The 14296-nt window shown below is 48.1% G+C and overlaps 1 protein-coding gene across 3 annotated transcripts in view; it reads left to right on the top strand.

Moving 5' to 3' along the window:
- Positions 1 to 9987, top strand: part of GDPD5 (glycerophosphodiester phosphodiesterase domain containing 5) — a 327641-nt gene extending 317654 nt beyond the window's left edge. For all 3 annotated transcript variants that reach the window (XM_054015849.1, XM_054015850.1, XM_054015847.1), the window contains 2 exons: positions 4952 to 5064; positions 7734 to 9987. In XM_054015849.1, the coding sequence (XP_053871824.1) occupies positions 4952 to 5064; positions 7734 to 7849 (229 nt within the window). In that variant the 3' untranslated portion in view covers positions 7850 to 9987. The remainder of the gene's footprint in view (positions 1 to 4951; positions 5065 to 7733) is intronic.
- Positions 9988 to 14296: the final 4309 nt, after the last annotated feature.

Below are 14296 nucleotides of genomic sequence, written 5' to 3'. Positions count from 1 at the left end.
TGCCATTGTAGGTTGGAAGAGACTCAAGACCCCAGAACACTGGATTTCAGGCTCCCTGAAATACTCTTCTGGTTGTTTATTGTATTGGCGGTTTCAGTTGCTTCTGCCTTTAGGGACTATTTGAAATCTGTCCTCACTCTGCAGTAAAGCCTTCACCACTTTTATTTCTCTGTTTGAACCAAACTCTTCATGTGTAACCTTCTCCATACGTTTAGCTCTGAGCAATGAGATTGTATTACTGATCAATGTCCCAGTTTGTGTGTGTCTCCTTTTTTTATTTCCTCTCCTTTGAATTCGAACGTTTGCCATTTGTAAGTATTGCCTGCTAGAAGGTACGCGGCGACTTGCACTGTTGTCCTCAAACTGCGGAATAACTGGATCTGTTGTTATCTGAAGCTGCCTTTTAAAATGGTACTTTGCTAGCGAAAAAATACAATGAACGTTATGAGAATGTTACTCCTGTGGAGCAAATTCTTCCCCAGGTACACAGGCTCAGTTCACATCAACATCACTGAGAAATGTGCATGTGTTTCTGTGGCCTTTCATAGCCAAGGTGATCAGACTAGACATGTTAAATGCTCACTGGATTTTTTTTTTTTAAATAGGAATTCTGGATTCCAGGCATATATTAAATGTTTAAAACCCCATATATAGTATTTCATCTGGGATTGAGACCCACAGGACCCTGACCCAAACCAATGCGTTATTTTCAATTCAGTCTAAAAGTCAAAAGCACCTACCCCATTTTATTTTAAAAAACAAAATGTCTTGGATTTGTAGGAATAATGATATTCAGCATTAGGATTCTGTCTTGTTTTCAACTGTCCTTTGCAAACTATTGTTAGAGAGCTTATTTTTTTACTTTTACACTTTTCTGGTTCTTTTTGCATGAACAGAGAGCAACAATACCCGAAGTTTGAAGGTGCAAACAATTTGATGTTTATTGGGGTGAACTTTTAGCAAGCTTAAATTTAAGTTTCTTTTTTTTTATTTTTGAATCCCAACTTACTTTCTGTTTGCCCCTAATTTATATAGTAATATTTTTAGTTATTCCTTAACCAATTATTTTACTAAAATTTACCTAACCAATTTTAACGTATTGTAACATGATTAGCTAACCAGTTATATTCCACCACCTTAATTAGTTTACACCCAGCAAAATTAATTATATAGCAGACAGACAATTACAAAACCGAATACACCTAAATTCTTAAAGTCTAGGCCTTTACAAACAGGCCTGAATATCTATATCCTAACAACTGTATTTTCCACTGGATCATTCAAGCCACACTTTGAGTTAGGCCTAATTGAACATGTAGCTAGTTCTTTACGTTATTCTGAAAATCCGGGTGGTAAGAGATGATGGAAATACAGTGGTTGCCCTTAATAGCTCACTGTTTGCTAATAGTTACCATACAGTGAGGGTGGCTATAGTATTGCCCTACACTTAGATTAGGAAATAACCGTGCTAGCCTGATAAACTCGAACTGCTTAATGCCAGCCACTCTATACTTCACACTTAAAATTGCCTGCAGTCTGTGGGTCCTGTTTAGCACTCCTCATCCAGGCAAAACACCAACCACGGGGACTACTACAATCCTTGGGAGTCTTGCCTGGGTAAGCATCATTACCCTTGTAATTTGCCTCCACCCCCCAAAAGCCGGGGTGAGGGGGGAGAATAGCAACCTGCCAGTGAAGTCACTAGGTTGCAGCTATTTCAGACCCACAAGGCAACGAGTTCCTAAGCTGAGGGTGGCTCACAGACCTGCCAGCAGATCCCCCACTCTTATATTCAGTCACCTCTCCACTTGGGCTCTGGCCTTTCAGCTGTGTGTCTGAACCAAACCTCAGTCAGCGCCTAAAATATCTCATTCTGCTGGGCCTTTCCTTCAGGGATGGGACACCCCGACCTTGTTCTAGTCTTGCACACCAGCCAGAACGGATGCTGAAAGTACCTGAGAAACGTATAGGACAGAACTTCACAGCAGACCATTGCATTATGGGCTATGACTGCAGAGAGCCTGATCCTGCGAGACGTTGAGTAGCTGCAATGCTGATTTCAGTGGGAGATGAGGACCCTCTGCCCCGCATTGGGTTGGGTGCTGATGGCATAAACTCTTTTCTTCAAAGTCAGTTAATGGCTTGCCTGGCAACATCCTCTGAGAGCGTTCAGGAGGATGTTTATGTCGCAAGCTCTGCTGTGCTCCACCTTCTCTTGCCTCATCCAGGTTGCTGCTGTACATGCCTTGGCTCTGTCAGCCCAGTGTAGCTTTGTCCATCACATGCTTTTTTCCTCTCCCTTGTAAAGAGCAATCTCCTGCGTGCTGTTGTAACGCTGTCATCAGCGGGCAGGATCGAACCTGGGACCTTGGGAGCTTAGTGCAGGAGCCTCTACTGCATGAGCTAGAAGCCAGCTGGCTGTTAGCTAAGACTGTAGAGCAGACTCATTTTATTCCTCTCTCTAAGTGGTCTCGGTGCCACTAGATAGGACACAACACCACACCCAGGAGGTGTGTGGGTTACACAGTGTTTTATAGGTTTCAGAGGGTAGCCGTGTTAGTCTGTATCAGCAAAAACAACGAGGAGTCCTTGTGGCACCATAGAGACTAACACATTTATTTGGGAATAAGCTTTCATGGGCTAAAACCCACTTTGTCAGATGCATGGAGTGAAAACTACAATAAGCAGGATTAATATTACAGCACATGAAAAGATGGGAGTTGCCTTACCAAATGGGGGGTCAATGCTAACGAGGCAGTGCAGAAAGGCTGCACAGGGCGGATTTCTGCATCAGTATTCCTAGAACCTTTTGAGGATATTTTTTTAATGTTTGCCGGCCGTGGGCCTGACACACTGTAGGGCTGAGTACCCTTAACTCAGGTACACTCAAGTGGGAAGTTCAGCACTTTGCAGTAGGTGCTAAATGCCTAGCAAATGGATTCCTTGCATGAGGTAGTATTGATTTCCCTTGATGCTCCACTAGGTGGCGCCAGATAACTGGAAACCTGACAGGCTTACATCAACTCTTTCAGTTTATGCTGATCCTATCTTTTGGTGAAGTGTCAACATAAAGTTACTGATCTCTTTGTTACTATGTAAAGAAGGGAGAACTAGCTGAGCTCCTTTACCGGAGCTAGACCCTGATATACTTCCCATACAGGGAAGAGAGTTGGACTGCACGTTGGTGGGAATCACACCCTCATATTCAAAGGCAAAAGTTGACCCTAAAATCTAGAAAACAATGCAAAAAAAGTGTCCACTTTGCTAAACTGTTTCAGGCGCAGGATTTCTGCCCCAAGCATTCTCTTGGCAGCTGATTTCTTAGTAACGTGGAGATGTTTGCTTTAGGAAAGGCAGTTGGATGAAGTTCCTCTGACATACAGGTGTGAAGTCTAACATCCAAAAGGTGTTATTGCACCTAGAGAGTCTAGTATGCAGCCTAAATATAAGCAGCCATTGACATTTATATTATAGTGGTACCCAGTGGCCCCAGTTTGGATTGAGGCCGTGTAGTGCAAGGCACTGTACGTACCCATAGTGGGAGAGAGTCCATTCTAAAGCAACGAGCCAAAGGAATGGAGGGGAAGAGGAGTACAGAAAGGTGAAGTGATTTGTCCAAGGTCGCCTAGTACATCAGAGTGAGATCCGGGGACAAAATCTGGTTTCCAGGCACCCAGTGCAGCATCTTTACCTATTCCGCCTCATGGCTGCCTCATCCTTGCCTCCATCAATGTAGGTTCAGCCTAGCTCTTCACTGTATGCTGTTAGGGCTGAAGTATCCAATAGTTCTGGTTTGAGCATTGGCCTGCTAAACCCAGGGTTGTGAGTTCAATCTTTAAGGGGACCATTTAGGGATCTGGGGCAAAAATCTGTCTGGGGATTGGTCCTGCTTTGAGCAGGGGGTTGGACTTGATGACCTCCTGAGGTCCCTTCCGACCCTGGTATTCTATGTGTTAAAAGGACACTTCCAGGCTAAAAAGGAAAAAAAGACAAAGTCCTTCCCTGTGTTGGTAACAATTCTTTAGCTGATTAAAAGTGAATTTTTAAAAATCTGCGGTACGTTTCACTGCGCTTTTTACTTTTTCCATTTATTTGATTTGGACAATGAACCTCAACCTAGACAGATTCACTTTTATGGTCCAGTCACCTTGCTGGATTTCATTGTTCTCCCAATGTTGTGTGTGGTGGAAGCTTCAGGAGGATGTTTCATTTCATTGACACTTTAAAAAAGAGAAAAAAATTAATAGAATAAATGCCCCAATCGCAAAAATGTTGGGTCTAGGTTACCTGACTCTGTTCCCCTCATCAGAGCAGAGTCACTAATGTGACCAAATCACAGCACTTCTTGCTGTGCAGTATTCAAACCTATCTCTCAAACCACTTGGTCCATTTTGTATATGGATAATAATATTCAGAGTTACAGTCGTAAGGATTTGAAAAAATCCTTATGAGCTTTGGAAAGGGCTACAAATACTCATGCTTCAGGGCATAAACCACCCTCTAGTAGGGGGTCAGGAAGAAACTTTTTTTTTCTTGGGACCAGGTCATTCCATAACAACCCACTTTGGGTTTGCTTGCACCTTCCTCTGAAGCACCTAGTACTGTTGTTTTCCTTATGCATGTCTCCGGTTTGTCTGAAATAGGCATTACTACTGAACATTTTCCTCTCGTAATTAGTCTGTATACATTTAACAAGGGGGGAAGACTAAGGCACTTTCACAGAAATGGTTTCATTTGTTTGACTGCCTGATTTTCAGAGATGTGCACCTCAGAAAATCAAACCATCGCTGCCTAACACCAGGGCCCGTGAACTCTAGTGGAATAAAGCCATATTGCGTCGACGGGGTTTGTGACTGCATTTGTCAGTGGCTGCTTGCTTAGAGAGCCTCTTAGGCCATTAGAGGATAGACCTTTTGAGGACAGAGCTTTACATCCCTCTTTTCTGCTGCAGGTGGCGTCTGGGAAGCATAAGGACCTACAACCCGGAGCAAATCATGCTCAGTGCTGCTGTCCGCAGGTCCAGCAGGGACGTCAAAATCATGAAGGAGAAATTGATCTTTTCAGGTATGGCCGCTTGAGAGCGAGATCCTCGGAATGTCAGTAAGTAAAGCCGGGGTCAGAGGGAGGAGTTCTGCTCTTATCTTGCCATCAGTTAGATAATGGAGCCTTTTGTTCCAGTACCTCCAGTGCCCCCACTCCCTGAGCGTGCCTCTTATTAGAGATATTGAGGATAGCCCCACAGATCTAAGCGGAGAGCTGACCTGTGTATTGGCTGCTAAGATGGATGGAGAAAGGGAACAGAGGAGGGGAAGAAAAAATCAAATCTGAGGGCTGGTCTACACTGGGGTGGGGGGGGGTGGTCGATGTAAGATATGCAACTTCAGCTACGGGAATAGCATAGCTGAAGTCGACGTATCTTATTTTGACTTGCCTCGGGTCCTCACGGCGCGGGATCGACAGCCGCGGCTCCCCCGTCGACCTGCTACTGCCACTCACCCTGGTGGAGTTCCGGAGTTGACGGGAGCGCTTTCAGGGATTGATATATCGCGTCTAGATGAGACATGATATATCAATCCCCGATAGATCGATTACTACCCGCTGATTCGGGGGTAGTCTGGATGTACCCTAAGTAACCGAAAATCTGTGCTGGGATCCTGGGGTTAGCAGCAAGCCAACTCACCGCCTAGTGATTCTCTCAGCACTGGACAGTGTCACTGATCGGGATGTGGCCCTGCAGTCCTCACTCACACATGACCACTGATATTGAGGTGGGAGTTGGGCTTGCAGGGTTGGGCCTCGATATTGCGGTGTGAGGATGCATAATAACTGAAGCTACTGCTTTGTCGGGAAAGGTCCATCAACTACAGGCAGGATCCTGGTCTCGTAAATCAGCGTAGGATCTGTCCAGACACCGCTGGGGTAACTGACTAGGAGGTGAGGCAAACCCCAGGGATTTTGAGTGTTTACAAAATGGTGAGGCTTTGGCCCGTTGTTAGTATTGGAGCATTAAGAAATGTACCAAGTTGGACAATTGGATATTGAAAATAATCTTCAGTGGTGAAGCTATTTTTGTATTCCTGTAACAGCTAGGAGCCTGAGTCATGGGCCAGGACTCCATTGTGCTAGGCGCTGTACAAACATAGAATGAAAAAACTGTCCCTGCCCCACAGAGCTGACAATCTAAGTACAAGGCAAGAGACAGATGAAGACAGATAGGTGGGAAGGAAGGAAACAGAGGTGATACCGACCCACATGATAGGCGGTGGTCTCCACACACCAGCAGCCTTGCCATTGAGAAAGTGTTCTGTAGAAATCATGGCAAAGGAGACTTTTGAGGAGGGATCTGAAGGCCAATGAGGCTTTAATTGTAGAAGCTCCCTTCTCTCCAGCGAGAGACTGTTGGCAGCCTCACACTGCTCTCTGGTGAGAGGAGAATGGAGTGCACTGGGAGGAGCACGCAGAGCTGTTAGTGGCGGGGAAGAGGGAAGTAAACGGTGAACGGTCCTCCGTGGTTCGTCATCTGGTGCCTGCCAGACAAAAAAGGTTGGGGACCACTGCAGTAGATCATGAAGTCCATGAGCGTTCCAGCGCAGGGCATAGTCCTCGCTCAATGGCGGGTGCATCAGATGTTATACCGATGCACTATGATCTTAACAATAAGGCCAAGCATCACTTTCTTACTATGCTGATATATAAAGAGGTGACTCCAATTATGTTGGAAACAAAACCATCTGACCCTGCTAAGTGCCTGCTACACACGCCCTAAAAGGGACAATCAGCATAGTAAGAAAGTGATGCTTGGCCTTATTGTTAAGATCATAGTGCATCGGTATAACATCTGATGCCCTATCCTATGGGTGAAGGTTCTGAAGGGCTCCGGTCTAGGGGACTAATGACCACTTAAGCACATGCTCTTCCCCACCCCCATTCACCTTCCGCTAACTTTTTATTTTCATTGGCATGTCATTGTCTTCCCAGCCGGGGATGCACTTGCCACAGGATTGTCTCAATTGATCTGCATGCCGGGTTGTTGTAGCCCAGTCGGCCCCAGGATATTAGAGACAGAAGGTGGGTGAGGTGACACCTTTTATTGGACCAACTTCTGCTGGTGAGAGAGACCAGCTTTCGAGCTACAGAGCACTCTGCTTCAGGTCTGGGAAAGGTACTCACAACACACGGGGCACAGAGGTACTTTGGGAAAGGTACTCAAGTACCTTTGCGGACTTTGTGTTATGACCTGAAGCAGAGCTCTGTGTAGCCCGGAAGCTTGTCTCTCTTACCAGCAGAAGTTGGTCCAAAATAAATATTACCTCACCCACCTCTGTGGCTGTCGTATGAGGAGGGGCCTGATCCTGATGTTGCTTATACTGATATAAATCTAGTGTACTTCCACTGAAGGCAGTGGAATCACCCTGGTGTAAAATCACTGTGGGGTCAGAATCAGGCCCATATATTCTGCCGCTGACTTGCTGTGTGAATTTTTTTTTTGTGGGGGAGGGGGTGAGATGCAATTCAATTAACTTCTCTGTGCCTCAGTTTGCCTGTCTCTAAAAATGAGAGCACCTTGGGGCCTGAGGTGCTGAGCCACCGCTAACCAGGTCCTGAGCTCCATGAACTTCCATTAACTCCAGTGGATCAGCCTCTAGGGAGTGCATTTGAATAAGATGCGGCTGGGGACTCCAGTGATTGGCAGCACTTGAATCATGTCTTCGTTTGTCTTTCCCCTCCCCCAGAAATAAACAACGGCGTGGAGAATGCAGATGAGCTGTCGTTGTGTTCTGAAAACGGTTACTCCAACGAGGGCATCGCCCCCATGGATCATCGGGACATGAAGCTACGCATGGACTGAGGAATTAAAGGCCCGTGGCACGACACCCTGCCCCCGCAGTACTCCCGTCTGCGATGGGTGGTATTCACGCTGTCTGGGATGGGGGAACACTCTATGGAACTACTGAACATGCAGAGACCCCTTCTATTGCTCTGGTTGCTGGCTCCTGACATACTCTGGACTGTGAGGCTGGGGCAGCTTTTTGTAAATATGTAGAAAGTCCTTTTTTTGTCTCTTTTGTGTATTTTTGGGGGGTTGTATGTATTTCTTCCAGGACACGAGTGGGACTAACTTGTGCATTGAAACAGGAACATTTTGGCCGAATCTGATGAAATATTGAGGTGACATCTTGGACACTGGGGGAGACAGGCGGGACATGGGCCTGATCTTCCCCCTCCACTCCACTCCTCCCCTTGGTGCAGCGATTGTTAGCCGAACTTGTCTAAAAACTATGTTGTGAAGTTCTTGTGACGTGTCATTTCTTTCTCTGGCTAATGAAGTTTTCGCTAATCGGCTAGAGGGCTGTTCAGAGCTTCCTTGCAGGAGGGAAGGTACTGCTCCGAGAGTGTGTTCGGGATCAGGTTGGCGGAATCACTTTAACCCCTTCCCCCAGAATAGCAGGACCGAGGCATGCAGGGATCATATGAAACATATGATAGAAAGTGCTCAGAGCAAAACCCTCGGCAAGTTGGATGGCCTGTACTGCAGTCCTACCCCAGAGAAATCTCCCCTAGATGCTACTGGCCTGAGTGAAGACCTTAAATAGACCCCAACTTGGTATTTCATAAGTCAGTCTCCATGAAGAATCTCGATTCCATGATGGCTAATAAAGAGCACTCACCACCTTGTTCATCACCCTGATCCAGCTGAAGTGGTGTAGGTGGCGTAGTTTGTGTTCACCCTTAAACTGGTGGTGGGGAAGGGAAGTCACAATCAGCAGTGGCCTGGTAGCCGGTGTTTCTCAGTCACAGGTCAAGGAGCTCAGCTTGAAGAACTGAAGTTTGAAGCAGCAGCAAAGAATGCTGGATTGTAAATAGTAAAGCACAAAGTGAAGCAGTCTAGGAGAACAAGGGAGACCGTCTCCTTAATTCTTTGTTGTTGTGTCGAAGCAGTAGCTTTTTTTTAAAGACTGCACATTAATTTCCTCCAAAGGAGCGACAATGACAGAAAATGAGGTGCTTGCACAGAATAGGAGCTACCGTTGGCATTTTTTCAGTGCAAGAGGCTTAAACCAAAATCCTACATTATAGTAAAAAAGCCCAGAAATCGAGCGGATCAGTGATGCATTTTTTTCCCCTCTTCCAAATGTCAATATTTATTTTTCTCCCTCAACTCCTCCTCCCACTCCCCCACACACTGGGTCTCTCTTTCCACACATCACAGTCTGGGCACTTGCCCTTTCTGACTGTAATTTTTCCCTTCTCTCACTGAGATGCTATTTAGCTTTTTCACGATTTTGCCTGTTCTAAAGTCTGTTGCAGATGGAGAAAAGCCTCCCAGAGACTTCAGTAGGTTTTGGCTCAATCCCTAATCTTTTGTGGTATTTGTTAGTTTTGCTTCTTTACTGTAGCTTGGCTAACACAGAAAGGTGGAATATGGGAAATATCACCCTTCACTTCTTTGAAGTTCATCAAATGCTGCCTTGAAAATCAATTGTGTGTGAAATTTGGCTCTTGATGAGGGATTTGAGCCAAGTCTGCGATTCTTCAATCAAAAGTGAGGTGAAATGGGATTTATTTGCAGAGTCCTGCCTGGCAATCATGAAGAAACTGAAGCCATGGCATTTACCTTGCTAAACAGAGAGCAAACTCTGTTTCGGGTTTGCTGTAAAGTTGTATTGGATGCCGGACGTAGTGTGTGTTAATGGCTTTGCCAAACCATAGTCAGAATAGAAATATTGTCATGAAATTATTTTCAAACTGATTTAAAACTGTAAACATTCCCCAGCAGTGTTAGAAAGCCAAACCCAGAGGTGTTGTGTCTGGTGCATAAGAACTGGGAAGTGAAACTGACTAGAAACAGAAAGTGAAACTGAGATCTAACTGAATGAAGTGCAAAATGTCAACAGCATCTAGGTGGTGGGAGGAAAAAATTTTCCTTGAATCTTTTGTTTTTAATAATCAAAGATGTAACACAGGTAAGGAATTAAATATATTTATATTATATAAACGTGTGGCTCAATTATTACCCTTTAGATTCTTAGCAGGGTTACACCACTGTAAATCCAAAGTACGGCTATTAAAATAATTTGAATTGACTGGATTTTTACCAGTGTAGCTGGCATCAGAACCTGGCCCAGGGTGTGACACACAATACACTACCCTCTTTCATGGTACTCTTTCAAGTCTGTGTGAAACAAGGTGGCTTTCTGCAGAACTGAAAGATCTTATATAAAGTTGCACTTCCTGGTGCAGTATTGAAACATTCCTGGCTGATTTGTCATATCAACTGAAAGACTTTCTTACATCTCAGCATCTGTTGATGGTTACCTGCAAGTTTGGTTTTTATCCTTGGAGATGACTTTGTGGAAAGGTCAGACACTTTTTTTAAAAGTTGGGGTGGCTTAAAAGAAACTCAACAAGGCATTGTTGACAAAACAAAGTCGATTCACAACACAAATTTTTGCTACGAGCCCCAGACCCTCCAGGTTATACAGTGATTATTACCACTGTTGCCCTAAAGATTTACTTTATTTTTTTTAAAAGTATGAGCAGGGCCAGCTCCAGGCACCAGCCTGGCAAGCAGGTGCTTGGGGCAGCCGCTCCGGAGAGGGGCGGCACGTCCAGCTATTCGGCGGCATTTCGGCGGACGGTCCCTCACTCCCGCTCGGAGCGAAGGACCTCCCGCCGAATTGCCGCCGCAGATCGCGATCGCGGCTTTTTTTTGCTGCTTGGGGCTGCCAAAACCCTGGAGCCGGCCCTGAGTATGAGAGTTTTCAATGAAAATATATCTAGCCCCAAATGAACCCCCCAGCCCCCTGTGAAATAAACATACATATTCCCCTGCTGCTGTGATGCTGTTGTGTTTTCTGAGCTTGCTTACAAAATGCTCTGGTCTTTACAGTGAAGTAGCCATTCTCTCCACAGGGTGAGACTGAGGGGTTCTGCTGGGGCGCTCAGGGCTCTCCTTTGTGAGACCAGAAGCCTTAAAACAGAGGTGGGCAAACTACGGCCTGTGGGCCACATCCGGCCCGTGGGTCATCCTCCTGCCCGGCCCCTGAGCTCCTGGCCCGGGAGACTCACCCCCGGCCCCTCCCCTGCTGTCCCCTCTCCCCCGCAGCCTCAGCTCACTGCGCTGCCGGCACGATGCTCTGGGCAGCGGAGCTCTTGCAGAGCCGAGGCCTGACCCGGTGCTCTGAGCTGCGCGGTGGCCTGGCTGGCTCCAGCCGGGCAGCTCGGTGCCTGTCCTGGTGCTCTGGGCAGTGCAGCTGTAGCATCGCCAGCCACTGGTGCTCCAGGCAGCGCGGTAAGGGGGCAGAGATCAGGGAGGGTTGGATAGAGGGCAGGGGAGTTCGGGGTGGGGGTGTGGATAGGGGTCAGGGCGATCAGAGGGTGGGGAACTGGGGGGTTGAATGGGGGTAGGGGTTCTGGGGGGTAGTCAGGAAGGGGGGAGGGTTGGATGGCAGGGGTCCGGGGGCGGTCAGGGAGAAGGGGTGATTGGATGGGGCAGGAGTCCGGGGGGGGGGGCAGTCAGGAATGAGGAGGAGTTGGATGGGGCAGCAGCAGGCAGTCAGGGGCAGGAGGTCTGGGGGCGGTCAGGGCACAGGGAGGGTTGGATGGGGCAGGGGTTCCAGGGGGGCCATCAGGGGGCGAGAAGCAGGGGGGGTCGGATAGGAGGCGGGTGCTGATCCATGCCCTGGCCGGGCCACGCCTCCCCAACCGGCCTTCCCCTACAATTTCGGAAACCCGATGTGGCCCTCAGGCCAAAAAGTTTGCCCACCCCTGCCTTAAAAGGAGCTTGCAAGAGCAGGGTTATGGCCAGCAATCTGGACAACTTCAGACTGTCCAGTTGTGATCCACCTACCTAAGATTCCCCTCTGTGGTTTCAGCTGGATTCTGTAGGACAGGAGGTGAAGACAAACTGTCTTCATGTTCCGATGCACTGCTAAACAGCTGCTCTACTCACCCCAGAAATGGCTGCATTTAATTGGTGGGTGAAGGGATTCTTGCATCTACACAATACAGCTGGGTGGGGAGATGGTTTTCCTGGCCCATGATTACTTTCGAGTTTTAATTTTTTTTCCTGTTTTAAATCAGGATGAAAAGTGAAAATTTTGAATATTCATGAACCAAAATACCAACTTTTTTTTTCACGTTTGCGTCAATGAAAATGTTCCAATTTTGGCCTTTTTTCTTTAAGCTTTTTTTTAAAAGTCTAGTTAGCTTAAATTTTGAAATGAAAAGTCATTTTGAACTGAAATGTTTTCACAATTTTTAATTTTTTTCTTGATGTTTGCTGGAGTGGGGAAATTCCTTGAACCCGACGCTGTTCTTTGATCAGTTTTGGTTTCAACAAATATACGTCTTTCAACAAAAGCTCCCACCTGCCCGAGGCCCTCACGTGGCCCAAAGCAGAGGGAAGGAGATGCATTTTTTTCCTGTTCCCAAATCAGCGGCCTGGCTGTGCACGTTGATTTTTATCTTCGCTTTTGTTGACAGCTTAACGGCAATGTGGTACCCTGACACTGCTCATTGGTGTTATGCTATCCCCAATGGATGGACGGATGGATCCGATAGGAATACTTCCTACAGCCTTGTGTTCAGTGGAATTAGACGTATGTCACAGAGTATGCCTGGGTAGAGCCAGGGCGCTTCCACTTAAGCCACGTAGGCGGTCGCCTAGGACACCAGGATTTGGGGGGGCGGCAATTTGGCAGCGGGGGGTCCTTACGTGCTCCGGGTCTTCGGCGGCAATTCTATGGTGGGTCCTTCACTCGCTCCGGGACCCGCCGCTGAAGTGCCCCGAAGACCGGAAGCGCGGAAGGACACTCCCCCCGCCGAATTGACGACAACGACCGGGAGCGCGGAAGGACCCCCGCCTAGGGCGCCAAAAACCCTGACGCCGCTCCTGGGTAAAGCAGGGGGTATTACATACAGTATGTGATAGAAAAGCTGAGCCGCGTAGCGTAGAGGTGCCGCGTCATACGGGACAGAGGATCTTGGGAACCAACCGCTGGCAATCCGGCAAACAACACTGTGTTTCCAGTTGGCCAGTGATTCATATGCAAATGTTGGAAAGCCGTGGGGACACCAGACTGTGCCTTGATGGCCGTGGAGTTGGTACGTTGAGCAGAATGGAGCCAAGGGTGGAAATGAAATTCTGATGCGAAACAGACGTGAAATGTCATGAAACAGTCAGGACCATTTCTAAGGTGGAATGACAGGTACTGTTCAAACTGGGGTGTGTGTGTGTGAGAGAGAGAGAGAGAGACAGAGCAGGCAGGCTGCACGCTGCTGCAGGGCTCAGAAGGTTCTTTAGGACAATGGGCAGTTCAGAGAGGAAAATGTCAGGTTGCAAAGGGCTCCTTTAAACTTCAACATGGCTATTTGGAAATTCACCAGACAATCAGGATTTACTGGGGCTGACACAGGGCTAACTCCCCTTCTGTCCTAGTCTCATCTATGGACCTAATTACACAACTTGAATGAGCGGTGCCAAGGGTGGGGGAGCCGGGGCTGTGGCCGCACCCAGTGATGAGCTGCTAAAATGTTAATAACCGGTTCCCTACCGGGTCTTCTGCGGCACTTCAGCGGCGGGTAGGGAACCGGTTATTAAGCGCCGCCCGGTGAGTACAAGCCTGAGACCCCCCACCCTAACTGCCCCGACCCCATCCACCACCAAGACCCCCGGAACTCCCACTCGTACCCAACCCCCCCCCACCGTTCCCCATCCCCTCATCGCCCCCCCAGAACATCTGCCCCTCCAACCGCTCCCTGACCCTTATCCAACCCCTCCTCCCAGCCCCAGCCCAGCCCCCTTAGCATGCTGCTCAGGGCAGCGTGTATGGATGCCACACGGCCCACTGGAGCTTGCAGCCCCAACCCCTTACCATGCCGCTCAAAGTGGCAGGAGCTGCCGAGCTGCCCAGGAGTGGTCCAGAGCGCTGGCGCTGGTGCCGGCGGCGCGGCACGCTGAGGCTCTGCGAAAGGGGGGAAGGCAGGGGAGGGGCTGGGGGAGTCTCCCCAGCTGGGAGCTCAGGTGGGCCAGACAGGATGGTCGCACAGGCCGGGGTTTGCCTGCGGGCCGGGGTTTGCCCACCCCTTTAACAACCGGTTCTAAACTGGCTTCTAAATTTAACAACCGGTTCGCACGAAGCGGCTCCAGCTCCCCACTGGCCGCAACCCCTGGCTTGAAGTGGTTTCCATCATACACAGTGGTTTGGTTCAGTGGCTCTCCGCACCCCCACTATACAAATTGTCCCAATGCCCCTGAGCGGAGCTGCCTTCCTCTTCCTCGGTTTCTAGCTGT

The sequence above is a fragment of the Malaclemys terrapin genome, chromosome 1 (assembly GCF_027887155.1).
Source record: "Malaclemys terrapin pileata isolate rMalTer1 chromosome 1, rMalTer1.hap1, whole genome shotgun sequence".
NCBI lineage: Eukaryota > Metazoa > Chordata > Testudines > Emydidae > Malaclemys > Malaclemys terrapin.
The sequence above is the reverse complement of the archived record's forward strand: the minus strand, read 5'-3'. Positions and strand labels throughout refer to the sequence as shown.